Genomic DNA, 24794 nt, shown 5'->3' on the forward strand with positions numbered 1-24794 from the left:
AGTGTAAATTTGCTGTCCCCTCAAAATAACTCAACACACAGCCATTAATGTCTAAACTGCTGGCAACAAAAGTGAGTACACCCCTAAGTTAATATGTCCAAACTGGGTCAGCTTAGCCACTTTACCTCCCAGGTATCATGTGGCTCGTTAGTGTTACAAGGTTTCAGGTGTGAATGGGAAGCAGGAGTGTTAAATTTGGTGTTATCGCTCTCACTCTCTCATACTGGTTACTAGAAGTTCAAAATGGCACATCATGGCAAAGAAGTCTCTGAGGATCTGAAAAAAAGAATTATTGCTCTACATAAAGATGGCTTAGGCTATAGAAAGATTGCCAACACCCTTAAACTGAGCTGCAGCATGGTGGCCAAGACCATACAGTGGTTTAACAGGACAGGTTCCACTCAGAACAGGCATCGCCATGGTCGACCAAAGTAGTTGAGTGCACCTGCTCAGTGTCATACCCAGAGGTTGTCTTTGGGAAATAGATGTATGAGTGCTGCCAGCATTGCTACAGAGGTTGAAGGGGTGGTAGGTCAGCCTGTCGGTGCTCAGACCATACGCTGCACACTGCATCAAATTGGTCTGCATGGCTGTCGTCCCAGAAGGAAGCCTCTTCTAAAGATGATGCACAAGAAAGCCTGCAAACAGTTTGCTGAAGATAGGCAAACTAAGGACATGGATTACTGGAACCATGTCCTGTGGTCTGATGAGACCAAGATTAACTTATTTGGTTCAGATGGTGTCAAGCGTGTGTAATGGCAACTAGGTGAGGAGTACAAAGACAAGTGTGTTTTGCCTACAATCAAGCATGGTTATGGGAGTGTTATGGTCTGGGGCTGCATTAATGCTGCTGGCACTGGGGAGCTTCAGTTCAATGAGGGAACCATGAATGCCAACATGTACTGTGACATACTGAAGCAGAGCATGACCACCTCTCTTCAGAGACTGGGCCGCTGGGCAGTATTCCAACATGATACCGACCCCAAACACACCTCCAAGACGACCACTGCCTTACTAAAGAAGCTGAGGGTAAAGGTGATGGACTGGCCAAGGATGTCCTCAGACCTAAATCCTATTGAGCATTGGTGGGGCATCCTCAAATGAAAGGTGGAGGAGCGCAAGGTCTCTAACATCCACCAGCTCCGTGTTGTCGTCATGGAGGAGTGGAAGAGGACTCCAGTGGCAACCTGTGAAGCTCTGGTGAACTCCATGCCCAAGAGGGTTAAGGCAGTGCTGGAAAATAATGGTGGCCACACAAAATATTGACACTTTGGGACCAATTTGGGCATTTTAATTTAAGGGTGTACTCCCTTTTGTTGCCAGCGGTTTAGACATTAATGGCTGTGTGTTGAGTTATTTTGAGGGGACAGCAAATTTACACTGTTAGGGTCCTTTCACACGGCCGCTCCGTGTGAAAGCTCCGCTGCGGGACTTTTTTTTTTTTTTTTTTTACGGAGCGGATGACATTTGTGTCATCCGCTCCGTATGCCCGCATATCATCCCATCTGTTTGCGGATGATATACGGACATAATGTAAGTCTATGGGCATTGCGGATGTCAGCGGGTGACACCGCTGACATCCGATTTTCCTTCCTTTCCGTTTTTTGAACGGATGAAAAAATGGGGTTCTGTTCCGTTCCAAAAAACGGAACAGAACTGAAAGGAAGAAAATCGGATGTCAGCGGATGGTATTCCGCTGACATCCGCAATGCCATAGACTTACATTATGCCCGCAAATCATCCTCAAAAAAATAGGATTAATTGCGGACACACGGAGCGGCCGTGTGAAAGAGCCCTTATACAAGCTGTACACTCACTACTTTACATTGTAGCAAAGTGTCATTTCTTCAGTGTTGTCACATGAAAAGATATAATAAAATCTTTACAAAAATGTGAGGGGTGTACTAACTTTTGTGAGATACTGTATAGCCCCTAACGTTATATTTTACCAAAAGTTTGCACTTGATAAACCATTGTGCTTATATAGTGTGCCATAACAAATTGGAACTACCACTATTCCATTTTTCAGGGTCTCTGCTTTCAGAAAATATTTAATGTTTTGGGGATTTTAAGTAATCTTCAGGCCTAAAAAGGTTTTTTTAAAACATGTGTACACAGGGCTTTTTTTTTCAACTGGAATGTGTGGGAACGCAGTTCCAGTATCTCCAGCACTGAATGTATGCAATGCAAGGGGTGCTGCTGGAGGTTCTAGTAATGCTGGTTTCTGGGGGAACTATTGTTGCTGGAGATCCATATTTTTCCGGGGGGGGGGGTCTAGTGTTGCTGGCGGAGGATCTATTGTTGCTGGGGGTGAATCTATTGTATCTGGGGTGTATCTATTGTTGCTGGGGGGTGGGTCTATTGTTGCTGGGGTGGGTCTTATGTTTCTGGGGGATTAATAATTGCTGGGAGCAGTGGCGTACCTAGAGCATTTGGCACCCGGGGCGGATCCTATATCTGGCACCCCCCCCAACTTTAAAATGTAAAAACACCCACAGAAATTTGTAATGTTTTCAAGAATATTTATTGCACAAATTTCACAGCCCCCCATCACAGTGCCCCTTGCCGTCTGCCCCCTCCCCCGTCTCTCTAATCGCAGTTCCTCCTTTTGCACTCTCTGCCTCCCCTGCACAGTCCTACCTTCAGCATAAATAGATAGAGACTGCAGACATGGTACAGGAGATGGTCAGAGACTGCAGACGTGGTAAAGGAGATGGTCAGAGACTACAGACTTGATACAGGAGATGGTCAGAGACTGCAGACATGATACAGGAGATGGTCAGAGACTGCAGACATGATACAGGAGATGCTCAGAGACTACAGACATAATACAGGAGATGGTCAGAGACTGCAGACATGATACAGGAGATGGTCAGAGACTACAGACATGATACAAGAGATGGTCAGAGATTGCAGACATGATACAGGAGATGATCAGAGACTGCGGACATGATACAAGAGATGGTCAGAGACTGCAGACATGATACAGGAGATGGTCAGAGACTGAGGACATGATACAGGAGATGGTCAGAGACTGCGGACATGATACAAGAGATGGTCAGAGACTGCAGACATGATACAGGAGATGCTCAGAGACTGCAGACATGATACAGGAAATGGTCAGAGACTGCAGTCATGATACAGGAGATGGTCAGAGACTGCAGACATGATACAGGAGATGGTCAGAGACTGAGGACATGATACAGAAGATGCTCAGAGACTGAAGACATGATACAGGAGATGGTCAGAGACTGCAGACATGATACAAGAGATGGTCAGAGACTGCAGACATGATACAGGAGATGGTAAGAGACTGAGGACATGATACAGGAGATGGTCAGAGACTGCAGACATGATACAGGAGATGGTCAGAGACTGCAGACATGATACAGGAGATGCTCAGAGACTGCAGTCATGATACAGGAGATGGTCAGAGACTGAGGACATGATACAGGAGATGGTAAGAGACTGAGGACATGATACAGGAGATGGTCAGAGACTACAGACATGATACAAGAGATGGTCAGAGATTGCAGACATGATACAGGAGATGGTCAGAGACTGCAGAAGTGATACAGGAGATGGTCAGAGACTGCGGACATGATACAAGAGATGGTCAGAGACTGCAGACATGATACAAGAGATGGTCAGAGACTGCAGACATGATACAGGAGATGCTCAACCAGAGACTGCAGACATGATACGGTATATGGTCAGAGACTGAGGACATGATACAGGAGATGGTCAGAGACTGAGGACATGATACAGGAGATGGTCAGAGACTGAGGACATGATACAGGAGATGGTCAGAGACTGCAGACATGATACAGGAGATGGTCAGAGACTGAGGACATGATACAGGAGATGGTAAGAGACTGAGGACATGATACAGGAGATGGTCAGAAACTGAGGACATGATACAAGAGATGCTCAGAGACTGCAGACATGATACAGGAGATGGTCAGAGACTGCAGACATGATACAGGAGATGCTCAGAGACTGCAGTCATGATACAGGAGATGGTCAGAGACTGAGGACATGATACAGGAGATGGTAAGAGACTGAGGACATGATACAGGAGATGGTCAGAGACTACAGACATGATACAAGAGATGGTCAGAGATTGCAGACATGATACAGGAGATGGTCAGAGACTGCAGAAGTGATACAGGAGATGGTCAGAGACTGCGGACATGATACAAGAGATGGTCAGAGACTGCAGACATGATACAAGAGATGGTCAGAGACTGCAGACATGATACAGGAGATGCTCAACCAGAGACTGCAGACATGATACAGTATATGGTCAGAGACTGAGGACATGATACAGGAGATGGTCAGAGACTGAGGACATGATACAGGAGATGGTCAGAGACTGAGGACATGATACAGGAGATGGTCAGAGACTGCAGACATGATACAGGAGATGGTCAGAGACTGAGGACATGATACAGAAGATGCTCAGAGACTGCAGACGGGATACAGGAGATGGTCAGAAACTGAGGACATGATACAAGAGATGCTCAGAGACTGCAGACATGATACAGGAGATGGTCAGAGACTGCAGACATGATACAGGAAATGGTCAGAGACTGAGGACATGATACAGGAGATGGTCAGAGACTGCAGACATGATACAAGAGATGGTCAGAGACTGCAGACATGATACAGGAGATGCTTAACCAGAGACTGCAGACATGATACAGTATATGGTCAGAGACTGAGGACATGATACAGGAGATGGTCAGAGACTGAGGACATGATACAGGAGATGGTCAGAGACTGAGGACATGATACAGGAGATGGTCAAAGACTGCAGTCATGATACAGGAAATGGTCAGAGACTGAGGACATGATACAGGAGATGGTCAGAGACTGAGGACATGATACAGGAGATGGTCAAAGACTGCAGTCATGATACAGGAAATGGTCAGAGACTGCAGTCATGATACAGGAAATGGTCAGAGACTGCAGTCATGATACAGGAGATGGTCAGGGACTGCAGACATGATACAGGAGATGGTCAGAGACTGAGGACATGATACAGGAGATGGTCAGAGACTGCAGACATGATACAGGAGATGGTCAGAGACTGAGGACATGATACAGAAGATGCTCAGAGACTGCAGACGTGATACAGGAGATGGTCAGAAACTGAGGACATGATACAAGAGATGGTCAGAGACTGCAGACATGATACAAGAGATGGTCAGAGACTGCAGACATGATACAGGAGATGGTCAGAGACTGAGGACATGATACAGAAGATGCTCAGAGACTGCAGACATGATACAGGAGATGGTCAGAGACTGCAGACATAATACAAGAGATGGTCAGAGACTGCAGACATGATACAGGAGATGGTCAGAGACTGAGGACATGATACAGGAGATGGTCAGAGACTGCAGACATGATACAGGAGATGGTCAGAGACTGAGGACATGATACAGGAGATGGTCAGAGACTGCAGACATGATACAGGAGTTGGTCAGATACTGAGGACATGATAGAAGATAGAAGAGCACTAGGGGGGGCAGAGAGCACAGGCGAAGCAGAGAGCACTGGAGGAGCTGAAGGGCACGGTGGGGGGGGGGGCTGGAGAGAATTAAGAGGGGGTTTGGAAAGCATTGCAGGGTTGGTTGGAAGGCGCAGGGGGTGGAGAGCACTGGGGGGGGACAGGGAGCACTTGGGGGTGGGCAGGGAAAACCAGGGGGGTGGAGAGCACGGGGGGGGACAGGGAGCACTTGGGGGTGGGCAGGGAAAACCAGGGAGGTGGAGAGCACTGGGGGGACAGGGAGCACTTGGGGGGTGGGCAGGGAAGACCAGGGGGGTGGAGAGCACTGGGGGGGGGGGGACAGGTAGCACTTGGGGGGTGGGCAGGGAAAACCAGGGGGTGGAGAGCATTGGGGGGGGGGACAGGTAGCACTTGAGGGGTGGGCAGGGAAAACCAGGCAGGTGGACAGCACTGGGGGGGGGACAGGTAGCACTTGGGGGGCGGGCAGAGAAAACCAGGGGGGTGGAGAGCACTGAAGGGGACAGGGAGCTAGGGAAAGATGAATTCCTCATATGCAGCTGCCCCATCCCCCTCCTATCCAGCACACATACTTCGGAACTCACCTTCTTCCTGCCGAGGCTGAGGCTCCGCCCCTTCTTCCCGCCGAGGCCCCGTCCCCTTCTCCCGCCGTGGCTCCGCCTCTTATTCCCGCCGCCGTTCCGCCCCCCCCCCGCAGCGCTGACTGAAGGAGCTGCCTTCTGTAAGGTTCTGGCACTCTCAGTGCCTCCTATCACATTATTTCCGGGTGATTTCCATCTACCTAGATAGAAGAAACACATATAGGTCTGTTTCCCTTTAAGACTGATGCTGTCATCACTCAGCGCCGGACTGGATGGCTATTTAAATCGCCGGTTCTCACTCACATGTGCTAACTTGGCTTGAAGCTTTCGTGCTTGCAAGCATACCTCGCTGACGGAACCTCGCTGCGCTGATCCCTGCATCCCGCTTCCGGATCATCCGCTCCTCCTGAACCAACCTTCGGCTGTATTGCTATTAGTGCTAAGTACCCCGCAGGGGAACCCTCTATAAACTTATACTAAGCTTACACTATCTAGCTCTGCATAGTAAAGACTATTTATCACATCTGCATATCTAGATTGCAAGCTCTTAAGACTACTGCTACTTATTCCTGCACTGGGTTGATCTCTCTTGTATGTCCACCTGCTACTCTGTCATCTGCTACCATACATGAGTGCTAAACCTACCTGCATCCATCTGCTACTGTCTTACCTTCAAGTGTCTGTCCCCTACCACCTCCACTCAACCTGTCTCTTAAATCTTCATCACTGTGTTACTACATACATAAAGTCACTCTAGGAACCAGCTTGTTGAGTGTGTGTATTTACTAGCTGAATTAAGACCTTCCACACATGATGAGTCATTGAGGTTGGGAATGGTATCTCAGTATCTCTCTTACATGACTACTGAAGTGGAATATTTCTGCAGCTGAAAATCCACACCATACATGAAACGCAGGAGCGTTACACCTTCACAGCGATACGGAACACGCCGGGCAGGACACAACACCGGCTGACACCCCCCAGTGCGTGGCACCCGGGGCGGGCCGCCCCCCGCCCCCCATCTTGGTACGCCACTGGCTGGGAGGGATCTAGTTCTAAGGGAGGGGTCTATTGTTGTTGAATGCAGGTCTATTATTGCTGGCTGGTGGGAAATCTATAGCTGCTGGGGGGGGGGGTCTATTGTTGCTGGCTACATGGAATCTATTTTACTGAAATATCTTGTTGTCATTAACACATTCCATACAAATGACTAAGCACCACAAAATAATACTTGGTTCTATATTCTCTAAAAGGAGCAATACTGGGAGGTGGGGAGGGGGTGGAACCAAGGGACGGTGCTCGGAGGTGGATAGGGAGCGGAGTCATGGAGTAACTCAGAAGGGGGGGGGGGGGTCCTGCACCTTTTTTCTGAGAACAGAAGCCCTGTGTGTACATAAACGCAGAAACGGCTCTAGCAGCGAAAGGATTAAACCTCTAATTTCCTTGCTCAGCTCCCTTTCCATTCCCCATAATACCCAGGGGTATTGGATAACATCTGTCATCCACCATGATTGCTTTGACTGTTTATTCTAACAACAGGAAAAAATTGATATTCATAAACTCTATTCTGGGCTTCTTTTCTTCTCTGCTTGATGGCAATAGCGGCGTTGTAGTGCATGCTGCATTACATAAAAATATTTTATAAAAGAACTCTGTTTTATCTTTTACACCATTGTTGGACATCTCCTTGATCCGTGTAATGCTACCTTAGCCTGGGTTCACACTATCGCGAACACAGAAATTGCAAGTGATTCGCACTGCATTGCTGTGTAGATCACATGAGATGTCTGTGCGATGCAAATTCAGCCATACAGTTTGTATGGCTGAACTTGCATTGCATTCGCATTAAAATGCTACAGGAACCTTGAATCGGATCACATGCAATCTGATTCCTGTCCGAATTCACAGTTTGCACTGCGATCTGTAAACTGATCTGAGAGTGTCATTATTTTGTATTGACACCCACAGCGGTTTGCAGAGGGCAGTCTGAACTGCCTGCGAGCGAGATGCGATGCGGGAACCCACACTGGAATTGCGCTGGTTCCCGCATCGCAATAGTGTGAACTCAGGTTTAAAGTGATATTAAAGCTTTGTTTTAATAACAAACATATTATACTTACCTGCTTTGTGCAGTGGTTTTGCACAGTGAAACACCAAACCACTTCTTCTCGGGTCCCTTGCTGCCACTGCTGGCTCCTCCCCTCTAATCAGTGCCCCCAGAGAAAGTTGCTTGCCCTGGGGACACCACTGCGTGCTCGCTTCCAAGCCACTGATCTATACATACATAAGACCAGGGCCGATGCAAGGATTTTTGGCACCCTAGGCAAAATAAAAATTGTCGCCCCCCCCCCCCATATGCTCGGCCCACGATGTGACATGTGACACGATGGGATTGCTGTTGTAAATTTTTCCACCTGGCAACAGGATTCTCAACAGGTGCATTTTAGACAACAGTAGGGTAAAGCATATATATTATTCTGTGTGGCCTCCTATTAAAATGCTGCTTGCCTGGCTCTCTCTAGCCTCAAGAACTTCAAAGAATTCAGCTCTTGTATAATTATTGTCAGTAGGGAAGGGTAAAAGGGGTCAGCAGGACGGAGGACATGAGTCAAAAGGGCAGGATACAGGAGTCAGCAGGACAGAGGACAGGAGTCAGTAGGGCAGGATACAGGAGTCAGCGGAACAGAGGACAGGAGTCAGTAGGGCAGGATACAGGAGTCAGCAGGACAGAGGACAGGAGTCAGTAGGGCAGGGTACAGGGGTCAGCGGGACAGAGGACAGAAGTAAGTACTACAAGAAAACAACAAGAGAAAAGGACCTTTGGTCCTGAGGGGGGCAGCAAGACCACTTCATTTGTGTCATAAAACCGCCTAGAAGTTTCACCTTCCCGCATACCACTTGAGCGCAGGAGAGATATTGTTGTTTTTTGACAGGAGTAAGTAGGGCAGGGTACAGGGGTCAGCGGGACGGAGGACAGGAGTCAGTAGGGCAGGATACAGGAGTCAGCAGGACGGAGGACAGGAGTCAGTAGGGCAGGGTACAGAAGTCAGCAGGACAGAGGACATGAGTAAGTAGGGCAGGATACAGGGGTCAGCGAGACGGAGGACAGGAGTCAGTAGGGCAGGATACAGGAGTCAGCAGGACGGAGGACAGGAGTCAGTAGGGCAGGGTACAGGAGTCAGCAGGGTGGAGGACAGGAGTAAGTAGGGCAGGGTACAGGGGTCAGCGGGATGGAGGACAGGAGTCAGTAGGGCAGGGTACAGAAGTCAGCAGGACAGAGGACATGAGTCAGTAGGGCAGGATACGGGGGTCAGCAGGACGGAGGACAGGAGTCAGTAGGGCAGGATACAGGAGTCAGCAGGGTGGAGGACAGGAGTAAGTAGGGCAGGGTACAAGGGGTCAAACCCCCCCCCCCATATTTCCTCTTAAACAACATCCTCTCACCCCCTCCTAGAGCACAAGTGAAATCTAGGGGGGAAGGCACTGGTGAAATCTGGAAGGGGGGGTATTTCAACATGGTAACAACCCCAAACACACCTCCAAGACAACCCCTGCCTTGCTAAAGAAGCTGAGGGTAAAGGTGATGCACTAGCCAAGCATGTCTCCAGACCTAAACCCTATTGAGCATCTGTGGGGCATCCTCAAACGGAAGGTGGAGGAGCGCAAGGTCTCTAACATTCACCAGCTGCATGATGTCATCATGGAGGAGTGGAAGAGGACTCCAGTGGCAACCTGTGAAGCTCTGGTGAACTCCATGCCCAAGAGGGTATAATAAAATAATGGTGGCCACACAAAATATTGACACTTTGGGCTTATTTTGACATTTTCACTTAGGGATGTACTCACTTTTGTTGCCAGTGGTTTAGACATTATTGGCTGTGTGTGTTGAGTTATTTTGAGGGGACAGCAAATGTACACTGTTATACAAGCTCTACACTCACTACTTTACATTTTAGCAAACTGTAATTTCTTCAGTGTTTCATAGTTACATAGTTACATAGTAGGTGAGGTTGAATAAAGACAATAGTCCATCTAGTTCAACCTGTGTAGGTGTGTGTGGCCGTAATCATCTCTCATACCCCAGAATGTTCTGATCCTTAAGATGTGCGTCTAAGAGTCTTTTGAAAGCCACCATACTTCCCGCAGAAACCATCTCTTGTGGTAGAGAATTCCACACTCTTGTAGCCCTAACAGTAAAGAACCCCCCACATTGCCTGAGGTTAAAACGCTTCTCCTCTAATCGCATTGTATGCCCTTGAGTCCTCATGCAATCCTTTCTACTGAATAGCTTTTTTTCTATGCTGAGATCACCATTGAGATATTTATAAATTGCTATCATGTCCCCTCTCAGGCGTCTCTTCTCCAGGGAGAATAAAGCAGGCGATTGCAGACGCTCTTCATAATTAAGGTCCTCCAATCCCCTAATTAGTTTAGTTGCCCTTCTCTGGTCTCTCTCCAGCTCCAACACATCCCTCCTGAGGACCGGCGACCAGAACTGGACAGAATACTCCAGATGTGGTTGGATATTTTATAAAGTGGAAGGATTATAGTCTTATCTCTGGAATACATCCCTTTCTTTATGCATGCTAATATTCTGCCGGCTTTGGCAGCTGCCGCTTTACATTGCACATTAAAAGATAAAATATATCCCTTTCTTCACATTAAAATATAAAATAAAATATTTACAAAAATGTGAGGGGTGTACTCACTTTTGTGAGATACAGTATATCATTTATATCTGTTTGATGAGTGCAAAAATACTTTTACATCTTGCTAGAAATTTGATAACTCCCTGTGCCCTTTGACAGTGCTACATGATATCATTTACATTGTTCCGCATTATTTCTGAGGACTTGCCTCTCTATGCTATGGAGAAGAGGAGAGGGGGAAGTTTTGTGGTTCTGATCTGTTTCTGTTGCCATAATACAGTGAGTGTGTATTGTCACTCTAGGCTAGCACAGGAAGTGTGTTACCAGCAGAATCACAAAGTGACAATAAAGGAAACAAAGCCCTAAAAAAGAAAATTAAAGCGGTAGTATACCGCTTTTTGTGATTTTTAACTACAGGTAAGCCTATAATAAGGCTTACCTGTAGGTACAATTAATATCTCCTAAACCGGCACGGTTTAGGAGATATTTGCGCTGCATGCAGCTGCTGACACGAGTGGCGCATGCGCTCTGAAGTTCCGGCGGACCTTCAGAGTTCCTTGCCGGGAAGTTGCCGGAAAATCACTCCGGGAATTACGTCATCGCGGCTCCAGCCAATCACAGCCCTGGAGCCGCCGAACTCGGAAGAGACGTCGAGGGATCCTGTCCGCTCCCACAGCGGTGTCCGGGGGTCCGTGTCGGGGCTTCGTTCTAAGGTAAGTGTTTCATAATGAGCTAGTATGCGATGCATACTAGCTCATTATGCCTTTGTCTTGCAGGGTTTTTTTTTCCTTTGAGTATACTACCGCTTTAATGCAACCACCACGTGTAAGGACTGGTAAGTTCCAATATAATAATAATTAATAATACATTAATAATTAATCAATAATATATTTGTGTTTTTAGATTTAGATACATTTTAATTAAAAAAAAAAAATAATCCTGTATAACATTGCCACCGTACCAGAAACCAGGAAAACAAATTAGTCAAGCCACAAACCCGGATCATTTTACAGCAGCCCTAAAATGATTTGCAAGCTGTAGCCAGTCTGCAAACACAACATATTAGAACAACAAACTTCCTTAAAGTAGTAAAAAAAGATTAATGTGTGGTATAGAACAAAATCAACACAGCTTGCAAACAAAGCCAACTGCATATAAAAATAGAAAAAAAAATAAATAAATACATTTCTAGTTTTTAGTGTGTACGTGAAATACACAGAACTGCTGGACTGCAAATGACTAAGGTACAGAAAACAAAAAACATTAGGAGAAAATTCAGCTTCAGAAGCCCAACAACTTCATTAAAGTCAGATAATGCCTGAACCACAACACATTATCATGTAAATTATATAATGTGTTCCTTGCTCACATAACATACTACTTTTATATTATTATAAGATTGTTATTATTTATTCATTGATATAACATACTATTTATTTATTATCATTATTTAATTTTCATACACTGTGCTAATAATAATATATTATATTTATTTGCTATAATATTTACATTTTTATTAATAATAATGTAAGAAAAAACAAAATATATATATGTACCGAATATATATATTAATATATATATATATATATATATATATACACAGTTGTGCTCATAAGTTTACATACCCTGGCAGAATTTATGATTTCTTGGCCATTTTTCAGAGAATATGAATGATAACACAGAAACTTTTCTTTCACTCATGGTTAGTGTTTGGCTGAAGCCATTTATTATCAATCAACTGTGTTTACTCTTTTTAACTCATAATGACAACAGAAACTCCCCAAATGACCCTGATCAAAAGTTTACATACCCCAGTTCTTAATACTGTGTATTGCCCCTTTTTACATCAAGGACAGCTTGAAGTCTTTTGTGGTATTTGTGGATGAGGCTCTTTATCTTCTCAGATGGTAAAGCTGCCCATTCTTCCTGGCAAAAAGCCTCCAGCTCCTGTAAATTCTTGGGCTGTCTTGCATGAACTGCACGTTTGAGATCTCCCCAGAGTGGCTCAATGATATTGAGGTAAGGAGACTGAGATGGCCACTCCAGAACCTTCACTTTATTCTGCTGTAGCCAATGACAGGTTGACTTGGCCTTGTGTTTAGGATCATTGTCACGTTGGAATGTCCAAGTACATCCGATGCGCAGCTTCCGGGCTGATGAATGCAAATTTTCCTCCAGTATATTTTGATAACATACTGCATTCATCTTGCCATCGATTCTGACCAAATTTCCTGTGCCTTTGTAGCTCACACACCCCCAAAACATCAGCGATCCACCTCCGTGTTTCACAGTAGGAATGGTGTACATTTCATCATAGGCCTTATTGACTCCTCTCCAAATGTAGCGTTTATGGTTGTGGCCAAAAAGCTCAATTTTGGTCTCATCGCTCCAAATGACTTTGTGCCAGAAGGTTTGAGGTTTGTCTCTGTGCTGTTTGGCGTGTTGTAAGCGGGATACTTTGTGGCATTTGCGTAGTAATGGCTTTCTTCTGGTGACTGGACCATGCAGCCCATCTTTCTTCAAGTGCCTCCTTATTGTGCACCTTGAAACAGCCACACCACATGTTTTCAGAGAGTCCTGTATTTCGCCTCAAGTTATTTGTGGGTTTTTCTTTGCATCCCTAACAATTTTCCTGGCAGTTGTGGCTGAAATCTTAGTTGGTCTCCCTGACCATGGTTTGGTTTCAACAGAACCCTCATTTTCCACTTCTTGATTAGAAATTGAACACTGCTGATTGAAATTCTCAATTCCTTTGATATCTTTTTATATCCCTTTCCTGTTTTATACAGTTCAGCTACCTTTTCCCACAGATCCTTTGACAATTCCTTTGCTTCCCCCATGACTCAGAATCCAGAAACATCAGTGCAGCACTGGATGACAGATGCAAGGGTCTGTCAGGAGTTCAGAAACTCATTGACCTTTTATACACACACAGTAATTACAAGCAAACAGATCACAGGTGAGAAGGGTTACCTTTAGAGCCGGTTCACACTGACTCCTTACAACTTCGGGGGTGACTTGTGCATTACCATGCACCACGACTTAAGAGCGACTTGCAGGGACTTCACATAATGGAAGTCTATGCAAGTCACTCCATGGTCGCCCCAAAGTAGTACAGGACCCTTTTTCTAAGTCGGAGCGACTTATGTCGCTCCTAATAGAACGGGTCCTGTAGCGGTCAATGGACTGCGAGGGAGCGCCTGACAAGTCGCCTGACAAGTCGCGCTAGTGTGAACCGACTCTAAATAGCCATTCAAACCCCTTTTTGTCAACCTGTGTGCATGTTATCAGGCCAAAATCACCAGGGTATGTAAACTTTTGATCAGGGTCATTTGGGTAGTTTCTGTTGACATTATGATTTAAAAAGAGTAAACACAGTTGATTGATAATAAATGGCTTCAGCCAAACACTAACCATGAGTGAAAGGAAAGTTTTTGTGTTATTATTCATAGTCTAGGAAAAATGGCCAAGAAATCATAAATTCTGCCAGGGTATGTAAACTTATGAGCACAACTGTATATATATATATATATATATATATATATATATATATTTTTTTTTTTTTTTATAATACTTACAGTATGTTATTACTATTTTTGTTATATAAGCAAGGGACACATTATATCTAGTGCATGTATTGTAATACTTGGTGGTCATTATAGTGGGCATCTAGGAGGTTAAGGGTTACTAATGTAGGTTATTGCATTTTTATAACTAATAAATTGTGAGCCAAACCACAGTAGAACTTTTCAGGTCCCATTTTGCTCTTATGTTGGAAAGTTTCATGGAAGGGAATGTATTGTATGACACTCTGCCACTTACCATCCACTGTGACGTCAATCTTCTGCGTGGCTGAGACAGTCGTTTTCCCCTTCAGGTTCACCTTCACAATGTAAGTCCCCTCATCGCTTAGATGCAGTGAATTAATGAGCAGGGAAGCGTTGGGTGGATTTAATGTAAACTTGTGTTGAAGTTCTAAATCCGGCATCACCGACTGGTTAATGGAAGTTATCAGATATCTGGCCTGAGCCTGGGACCGCTCCACTAACCAGATGATTTGGACGCTGGAGGCTGACTGGTTGACTTCATAGTAAACGGGAAGGATGAGCGGCTGTCCTTTGATGCCATGGATGACTGGAGCCGGCACAGTGAGCTTCAACGTGGAGCAAATGCTTAAACCTTTGGTAAGACAAAATAGAAATATATGATGTATAATAATGCAAAAGAAAATGTATCACCTACAGAAAATAAAAAAACAGAACAATGATAACAAGCTCTACTTGTCACAGGATTTGCATTTTCTTTCATCAAGTTCTTTGATTTACAATGATCTGCCATATAGTAGTACTACTACTGCACTATTACTACAACTCCCTCCCCATTGGCTTACCTCTAAATAGGCTATCCCCCCTTTAGTCCATCATGAACGCTGCTTCCAGGCTCATCCACCTTACAAACCGCTCAGCGTCTGCTACCCCTCTCTGCCAATCCCTCGATTGGCTGCCACTCTACCAACTAATTCAATTCAAGATACTAAAAGTAACTTACAAAGTCATCCACAACCTGGCCCCCAGCTACATCGCTAACCTGGTCTCAAAATACCAACCAAATCGTCCTCATCGCTCCTCCCAAGACCTCCTGCTCTCTAGCTCCCTTGTCATCTTATCCCATGCTCGCCTCCAGGACTTCTTCTGAGCCTCTCCCATCCTCTGGAATGCTCTACCCCAATCTGTCCGACTATCTCCTACTTTGTCTACTTTCAGATGATCCCTAAAAACTCATCTCTTCAGAGAAGCCTATCTGGCCTTCACCTAACAACTGTTATTACCACATGTATCTCTTGACCCTCTTAGACTGTAAGCTCTAACAAGCAGGGCCCTCTGATTCCTACTGTATTAAAGTGTATTGTATTGTACTGTCTACCCTCAAGTTGTAAAGCACTGCGTAGACTGTCAGCGCTAAATAAATCCTGTATAGTAATATTTAATAATAATAATAGTACAGGTAAGAGTCGGTTCACACTATGGCGACACGACTCTGTACTACTTCGGGGGCGACTTGTGAAGTCCCGTGCACCGCGACTTCGGTGCGACTTGCATGGACCTCATATAATAAATGTCTATGCAAGTCGCTCTGAGGTCACCCCGAAGTAGTACAGGACCCTTTTTCTAAGTCGGAACGACTTGTGTCGCTCCTATTAGAACGGGTCCTGTAGCAGTCAATGGACCGCGAGGGACCGCGACTTGTCAGGCTGACAAGTCGCCTGACAAGTTGCGGCAGTGTGAATCGAGTCTTAGTCTGGCAGGGCTGGAGACTTCGTTTTTTTCTGTTACAGTTAAGTAGCACTTCCAGCTTTCGTTCCTCCCCTGGCATATGACTGGACAGTGAAAAGAGAAGCAGCAGACTGATGAGCTCATCCCCCAGCCACTCCACTTTCTCTTCCTATCAGCATGCTCCTTGCCAGGGGCGTAATAGCAGATCATTGGGCCTCATAGCAACATGTTGACTGGGGCCCCACTGGTGACCTTTCATAATGTCACCTGGTGTCATTAATCTTAACATATAGGATGCCTAAACCAAGGGCAGGCAGCAAGGCAGCATAGCCAGTACACCACTGGGGACTCTTCCAAACTTATCTGTAGCTGAACTCATGATCATTTATTACTGTAATCTGGTCGGGTCATTCCCTTATAGAAGCTCCCGTAAACAAAGAGGTGGGTTGCTCTTTGGGAATGACCCAGTTTAATGGAGTAAAAGAGAGTGCAAGTTTGGAGTTAGGCTAAAGATGAGTTTAGAGGACACACAAGCCTATCTCTGCTAGGGACCTGTGTTGTTGATAAATGTTGCCAGGGAAGAACAGCAGTGCTGGAAATTAACAATTAACCTTCAATTTCAAATAAACTTCTCGGGCATTACTCAGTAGCTCCCCAATCTTTTTCTGTGTATCGGATCTATAATCTGAGGGACTCCAAAAAGAAAGCAAGTGCTGAAAGTAGAGTTGTAGTTGCAATAATAATAACCACAGTGATATTTTATTTTAACTTTTAAAATATTATTTATATTAACTTTTATACAATCTTGTAGGGCAGCCCAATCATTTAAATAGGCTGCCCTAGGCGTGAGAAACACAACAAAGAAGTCCTTGCCCCTTTTCCAAAATCGTGACGGGCCAAACCCTATGGTGCCACAACCATGTGGTTTGGCACATGTGAAAACATGCGCATTAGCAGATGTGTGGGGGTTCCGTTAACAATCAAAGGCACCACTGTGCATCTGCTAAACAGCAGCCTGTTTCTGTGTAAACTGAAAGTCCAATTCAGTTTTAAACTGGGTTTTTGACAGCCTCAGGAAAATTTAATTAGGTGAACATTGTTAATTTCAGACTGGCTGGGCTGCAGCCAGAGTTCTGAGGGCAATAAATCTACAATGCTAAGACAGCTAGAGAAAAATAGATACAGCAAGTGGGTCTGTGCCTAGCAATCATGATGACTGCTTGAGGGGGGCTTTCTGCACTGGTAACAGTAATTGGCATCTCCGTAATGGACTCCCCCCCCCCCCCCACCCACAGGCCCCATACCAGCCATGTGGCCTGCTATGCCTATAATTATGACACTGCCATTCCACTGCATCACAACTGATTGGCTCTTTGTTCTGCTTCTCCCTGCCGCTTTCTGTGTTCTGCTGTAGAGGGACTGCAAGAGGTTAAAACCAAATCAAATCAGGTACTTACACTGTTTGCCTGGGTAGAAAAGCCTGTCCCCTGCCAGCATGCTGCAGAGAAGGACCTTTGCTCTCTGTTTTTTTAAAAGTTATCTACAGAAGTCCAACGATGCGTGACAGATCTATAGAGCTCTGCAATTATCAAAGCTCTTGCTCTTTGCTGATTGGAGAAACTCTAGCTTTGACTCAGCAGGGGGTGTGTCAGACTTTTGTTAGGAGGCCACTGCATCCACTCAGAAAGCAAGGGTCCTCCTCTGGCAGGAGACAGACTTTCCTACTCTGCTTCCTAAACAAAATAATCTGTAAGACTTTGTACACTTTTTGCTTTGATGCACTTGGAATATATTTAGCAAAATTAAACAAAGTTTAATTGGGATTTAAACTGAGAAAGGCAGAGGCTGACATTGATGACCTTCTGAACATGTTAATTGCATGTGTAGCACCCTCTATATATATGTATATGGGTAAATTTAGTTATGACTTATAGTGAAGCTTCTGGAAGTTGGTGGGCGGAGGCCGGAAGGTCCTCATCTGCATGCTTAAAGTGGTTGTAAACCCACTCTTTGGTGAGGGGATATTCACAGAGTTGGTCCTCCACACTGTAATGTAAAGGGACACTGTGATATATTTATACAATACAAGGGAGGAGTCATGGCATCGTGTGACGTCATTGCGTACCAGGACGCGGCAGCCATCTTGTTGGTTGGAAACAATCGGTTTCTCTTTATTTATGCTTGTATAGACTTTTTTTTACCAAGTGGATGTTATTCTTTTAAAAATCAATACATCTTTGGAATATATTACACTATGATATGCCTCTTTGATTCCATTACATCTGGTGAGATTGGCTAAGATACTGTGGGCAGTGAAGGAACATCCTATTAAGGAGAAGCCGGGGACACAATCCGGTGACACCATCCCAGGATTACTTTGAACGGGCTTGATAGACCTTCCTTAGTGGGGGTCTACATTGAGGGGTAAGATGCAGTGTGAACAGGTAATGGTTACGGCTCCTCTATGGATAATCCTTTTCTTTTTTTGTCCTAATACTCACCACTATTCAGCGTTCTTATATGGACTAACTATGATTATGCAAAATGGACTGATAATCTTATATTTAAGCGCTGCACCTTTGTTATAATACAGGGGATGTGGGGCAATTGACATACACTTCTTTCCACTCACATTTTAAAAAAATTCTCTAATATGAAGGGATTGCACTGTAAAGGGGCACTGTAATGATTACAATGCCCCTTTTCAGTGCAGTCCCCTATACTTTACAGTGCCCCTTTACATTACAGTGCCCCTAGCAATCACAGTGCCCCTTGCAGTCTTGCCCTCCCCCCCCTTTTCTCTCTAATCACAGTGCCCCCTTTACTCCTGCATAGTCCTACCTTTGGCAGGGCAGAGGCAGGATTCAGCCTGTGTGTCCTCTCCAGGGGTCTCCGCTGACTATGACATCCTATCAGCGGGGGCGGGAGGAGCCACAGATCTGGATTGTACAAACAAGCGGGTTAATATGAAAATATTCCCACTCTCTGTGCAGAGAGCTTGGAGAGGAGACACAGGCATTGCCGGATAGTGGTAGGAGAGCAGGAACCTGTGTTACCCCTGTCCGTACCTCGGTCGCTGCTTACCTCCCAAGGTGTGGCCCAGTCATCAACAGGCCACGGACCAGTACCAGTCGATGACACGGAGGTTGGGGACCCCTGTATTAGCCAGCTCTTGTTTAAACATGCCGGTGTGCCCTATGGCCAGTCTGGGCCTGGTCACATGACATCTCAGAGCCACATAGGAATTCGGTTTTGGAAGATTTCCTTCTACCAGGAGCTGTAATGACAGCTTAGCTATTTAATATTATGACAGGTAGCTATAGAAATACCTAGCATGTGTCACTAACAGCGGATTCTGCTCTGATTGATGGCTGAATGGTATTACTACATTACACTCAAAACCTCTACACTCAAATGTCCCCCTACTACTCATCCTAGACCTCCCGGTAAGCTCACCATACACATTTCAACATTCAACCAGTACCTATACAGAATACGAATTAAACTTTTTTCTTTTTCAATATTTTATTCAAAAATACTTATCCAAATACAATGCAAGTACATGGTCACCTCAGAAGGCAATGACATTGTATGTAAGCCTCTGAAGAATTCATGTGCATGTCAAAGGTTTACAAAATTACACAGCATGAGGATGCAAAGTACAGTGCTATGGACAGAGTAATGTTAAAGTAAGAGTATCAATGCAAAATAAGAGGACAAGGAGAGGTTGGGATCCAGGAGAAGAGAGTGACAAAGTAGGGAAGTGAAGGGGTAGAGGGGAAGGGGCAATCCCGGGGGTTCCAGATATTACAATTTGGAGGTCTATTAGATAGAGGAGGATATAGGTGGTCTTGTTAAGGTTCTTGGAGGAAGGAATCCAAACCTGGTGAATGGACCGTTTCAACTCAAGGTTGTTTGGTGTATTTGAGGACACAATCTTGTAAAGTTGATTCTTTCGTGCCATGTATCATATAACTTTGGTGAGCCTATACTTTGTTTCAATGAGATAAGGCCTGAGGGTTTTCCAGGCCCTAGCTACAGTTTGCTTAATTATGCTGATAATTTGTAAGAGTAGTCCAGGGGTCTCCAACCTTTTTAAACAAAGGGCCAGTTTACTGTCCTTTAGACTTTAGGAGGGCCAGTAGGAGTCAGAAGGATTAAAAAAACAGGCTTGGTGGTCAGTAGGAGTAAAAAAATACATTGCACCTGTGGTTAGCAGGAGGAGGAATAGTGTCCCATCCTTGATATCAATAAGAGGAAAAGTTTTCCATTGTTGATGGCAGTCAAAGAAATAATATTTTATTGTTGGCATCAGTGGAAGGAATAGTGTCCCTTCATTGGGGTGAGTGGAAGAAATCGTACCCCATCATTGGTGTCAGTAGAAGGGATAGTGCCCCACCATTGGTGTCAGTAGAAGGGATAGTGCCCCATCATTGGTGTCAGTAGGAGGGATAGTGCCCCATCATTGGTGTCAGTAGGAGGGATAGTGCCCCATCATTGGTATCAGTAGGAGGGATAGTGCCCCATCATTGGTGTCAGTAGGAGGGATAGTGCCCCATCATTGGTATCAGTAGGAGGGATAGTGCCCCATCATTGGTATCAGTAGGAGGGATAGTGCCCCATCATTGGTGTCAGTAGCAGGAATACATTTCCAACATTTATATAAGTGGAAGGATGTATGGCCCATCAATGGTGCCATTGGGAGGAATAGGGACCCACTGTTGTCATCAATGGGAGGAATTATGCCTCACTGTTGATGTCAGTGTAAAGATTGGTGCTTCATCATTGGTGCCAGTAGGAGAAAATAATACCTTGAATCAATGAGAGGAATAGTGCCCCAAGGGCAACAAAAAAGCAAACAAAGGGCCGCATCCAGGCCCTCGGGCCACAGTTTAGAGACCACTGGTCTAAACTGTAAATTGCTGATGTCTCCAGAGCATTTGTTAAGAAGTTATTGAAGGGTCTGGAGAGAGAGTTTTCTTCATGTTGAGTATGTTGGAGAATAGTAAAGATTTCCAAACAGAACTTGGTAATTACGGGGCATGTCAACCAAATATGCAAAGGTGTACCCATTGCATTGCAGCCCTAAAAGCATGAAGAAGGGTAGGTAGGAACATATTTGGCAGTCCTTGTGGGGACCAGGTACCACCATTAGAGAACGTTGTATGAGATTTTCAAAACAGCTACTTCAACTTTTTTAATTACATAGTTACATGGTTACATAGTAGTGGAGGTTAAATAAAGACAATAGTCCATCCAGTTCTACCTGTTTTAGGTGTGTTTGGCCGTAATCATTTCTCATACCCCTGAATGTTTTGATCCTTGAGATGTATGTCAAAGAGTCTTTTAAACTTAGCCATACTCCCCGCAGTTACCAGCATTTGTGGCAGAGAATTCCACAGTCTTGTAGCTCTTACTGTAAAGAACCCCCTGCGTAGCCTGAGGTTAAAACTCTTCTCCTCTAAGCGCATTGTATGGCCTCGTGTCCTTGTGCATTCCTTGCGACTGAATAGTTTTTTTCTCAGCTCAGATCACCATTGAGGTATTTGTAAATTGCTATCATGTCCCCTCTCAGGCGCCTCCTCTCCAGGGAGAATAAATCAAGCGCTTCTAAACGCTCTTCGTAATTAAGGTTAATACATTACAATCTGCTATAAGCAGAATATTAGAAATATGGAACTTTCAGGGTACCTATATTCAAAGACATCTTTGCAAAAACTGCTAAAAATCTGAAGACTATTATTTTTGTCCACATTAAATTTTTTTTTTTTTTAACCACATAACGTCTGCTCACATTGCTGCTACTGCAGCAATGTGGCTCCTTATCATCTAGCGACGTAGTACTACGTCGCTAGACTCCTCCCCCTGTAGGCGGCGTTCGCGCGCTGCCGGAGGCGCGCTCCCGTTGTTTTCAGTCACAGCGGGAGTCGGGCCAGGGGAGGAGCGGCGGCGATCGCCGCTGCTCTTCCCCGATCGTCGGGGAATCTATTTTGGAGATCCGCCCGCCTGTGTAAACAGAGCGGGCGGATCTCCTAAGTGACAGGGAGTGACAGATCGCAGTGTTCAGCATAGCTGAACATCCGATCTGTTCCTGACTCACTCAGTCACCTCCCCCCCCACACGTCAGTAAGCACCAGGCATACATTAACCCCTCCCTCTCCAATAAAATTAACCCCTTCCCTGCCAGTGTCATTTTTACAGTAACAGTGCATATATATAGCACTGATTACTGCAGTAATCTCACTGGTACCCCCAAAAGTGTCAAAAATATCAGTCAAGGGTCAGATCTGTCTGCCGCAATGTCGCAGTCCCGCAAAAAAAAAAATCGCAGATCGCCGCCATTACTCGTTAAAAAAAAAAAACACCAAAAATTACAAAAATGTTTCCCTTAGTTAGTAAACGCAATAACTTTTGCGCAAACCAATCAAAATAAGCTGATTGTGATTTTTTTTTTTTACCAAACATAGGTAGCAGAAAACAAATTGGCCAAAAATTTAAAAAAATTTTGATTTTTACATTTTTTTGGGGGGGAATTTCATATAAAAAAATGTGAAAAATATTGTTATTTTTTCAAAATTTATGCTCTTTTTTTGTTTATAGCGCAAAAAGTAAAAATCGTACAGGTGATCAAATACCACCAAAAGAAATCTCTGTTTGTGGAAAAAAAAGGACGTAAATTTTGTTTGGGTACAGCGTTGCACGACTGCACAATTGTCAGTTAAAGTCGCACAGTGCTGAATCGCAAAAAGTGGCCTGGACGTAAGACAGCAAAATCCTCCGGTGGTAAAGTGGTTAAGGTTAATACATTACAATCTGCTATAAGCAGAATATTAGGAATATGGAACTTTCAGGGTACCTATATTCAAAGACATCTTTGCAAAAACTGCTAAAAATCTGAAGACTATTATTTTTGTCCACATTACAATTTTTTTTTATAAATCATATTCAAGAAGGTTAGGTGGCAATACAACTGGATCTCCATTTCCTCATCTATACAGACAATGTTCTCCACATATCTCAAAACCTGCTGCTTGGCTCATACATAATATATCTATTCACTCATTTCAGATATTCAATTATCCTTCCATTTTCAAGCTGATACTTGCAGAGGGATGAGACCGATTCACAACACGTTTCTAAGATAATAAATCTGTTTCTTTAGGAGATAAATAGGAGGTGGTAGATAATTTAATTTTTGTTTTTGCACTCAATCAGTCCGGTATTCCATCCAGCATTGCCCTGTATGTAGGGAAAGGGGGCCGCAGGGGATATAAAAATCTCCAAGGACCAATATAAATAAACCAAAAGGAGAAAGTCAATAAAACATCCAGAAAGAATAGCTCCCAGCTGTGCATTGGATTATTAAAGTCAGTCAAAGTTAGTCCAAAGTTTAAGTCAGGACTGACACAATAAAGTTGATGTAATATATGTGTATATATGTATCACTAATTCGGCCAGGAAATGCAGAGCCGACTGATATCTTTATAATGAATGTTAAGCCTGTTTATGACTGGTCCTTCCTAAGCCTCATACACATGATGAGAATATTGCACGAATGATTGTTAGTTTTTTTTTTCTTTTTACATTCTACTCTCAGATCGAAAATGGAGAGGTTACTAAAGTTAGGAAAATTCTCGTATGTCAGAATACAACTTGGGAAGTGATATAGCGTGTTGTATTGTATTGTAATGTATTCTCTCCTTTCTGAGCATGCGTGGTCTTGCTCTTCAGATTTTTTTTTACTGTACTGATTAAATAAAAATCGTATGATCTGGTATTGCATGAAAAAAATGTCATACAAAATTTTTATTTTGTCCCTTCAGGTAATTTTGGATAAACTGTCGTGATCGGCTCTCGAAAGCTGTGTACTAACAGTCAGATTATTGTTATGGTTTTCTATTTTTTGCTAAAAAAATAAAAAAAAAAACAAAGATTTTGAAAAAAAAAAGTTTTTCTTAGTTTCTGTTGTAAAATTTTGTAAGTAATTTTTCTCCTTCACTGATGGGCACTGATAGGCAGCACTTATGAGCACTAATGACTGAGGCTGCACTGATGGGCACTGATGAGGGGGCACTGATAAGGAGGCACTATTATGCAGCACTGATGGGCACTGCAGGCGGCACAGATATCCAGCACTGATATGCAGCACTGATGGGCACTGATATGTAGCACTGATAGGCAGCGCTTATGGGCACTGATAGGGGTAGCACGGATAGGGAACACTGATGGGCACTAATTGAAAGCACTGATGAGCAGGCACTGATGGGAACTGAAAGACAGCACTGACTGGCAACACTGCTGGGCACTGCTTGGCATCACTGCTTGGCACTGACTGGCATCAATAATGAGCACTGACTGGCATCACTGCTGGGCACTGTTGGGGCTGCACTGTAAATGAGTGCCCTGATTATCTGTGCAGACATCCCCTGTGGGGAAATGCTGCTGATTGGCTCTCCTCTCCTCACGCGCTGTCAAAGAGGAATGCCGATAACTGGCATTTCCTTATTTACATGCGATCAGCTGTGATTGATCACATGGGTAAAGAGCCTCCTCATTGGCTCTTTATCAAGATCAGTGATGCGCCGTGTCCCAGGTACACAGCAAAATGCTGATCACCATGCTGCTTGCCCCCGTCATATGATGTCGTCCCAGAGCGAGAGAGCCACCTTGCGCCCATCATTTTACAATTCAGCGGGTGAGAGGGTGGTTAAACAAATCCTCCTGTATACGTAGTACAGGTTTATCTGCAGCCCCTTTC

The 24794-nt window shown here is 44.5% G+C and overlaps 1 protein-coding gene across 1 annotated transcript in view; it reads right to left on the minus strand.

The window, feature by feature from the left end:
* The window catches only part of HEPACAM2 (HEPACAM family member 2), a gene marked incomplete at its 3' end in the record, with an annotated part of 163726 nt that overhangs the window by 82387 nt on the left and 56545 nt on the right, over window positions 1–24794 (minus strand). Inside the window, exon 2 of the mRNA XM_082257810.1 lies at window positions 14586–14942. Coding sequence (XP_082113936.1) covers window positions 14586–14942 — 357 coding nt within the window. The remainder of the gene's footprint in view (window positions 1–14585; window positions 14943–24794) is intronic.

This window comes from Pelophylax lessonae, assembly GCF_965119305.1.
Source record: "Pelophylax lessonae genome assembly, chromosome: 5".
NCBI classification, from domain to species: domain Eukaryota; kingdom Metazoa; phylum Chordata; class Amphibia; order Anura; family Ranidae; genus Pelophylax; species Pelophylax lessonae.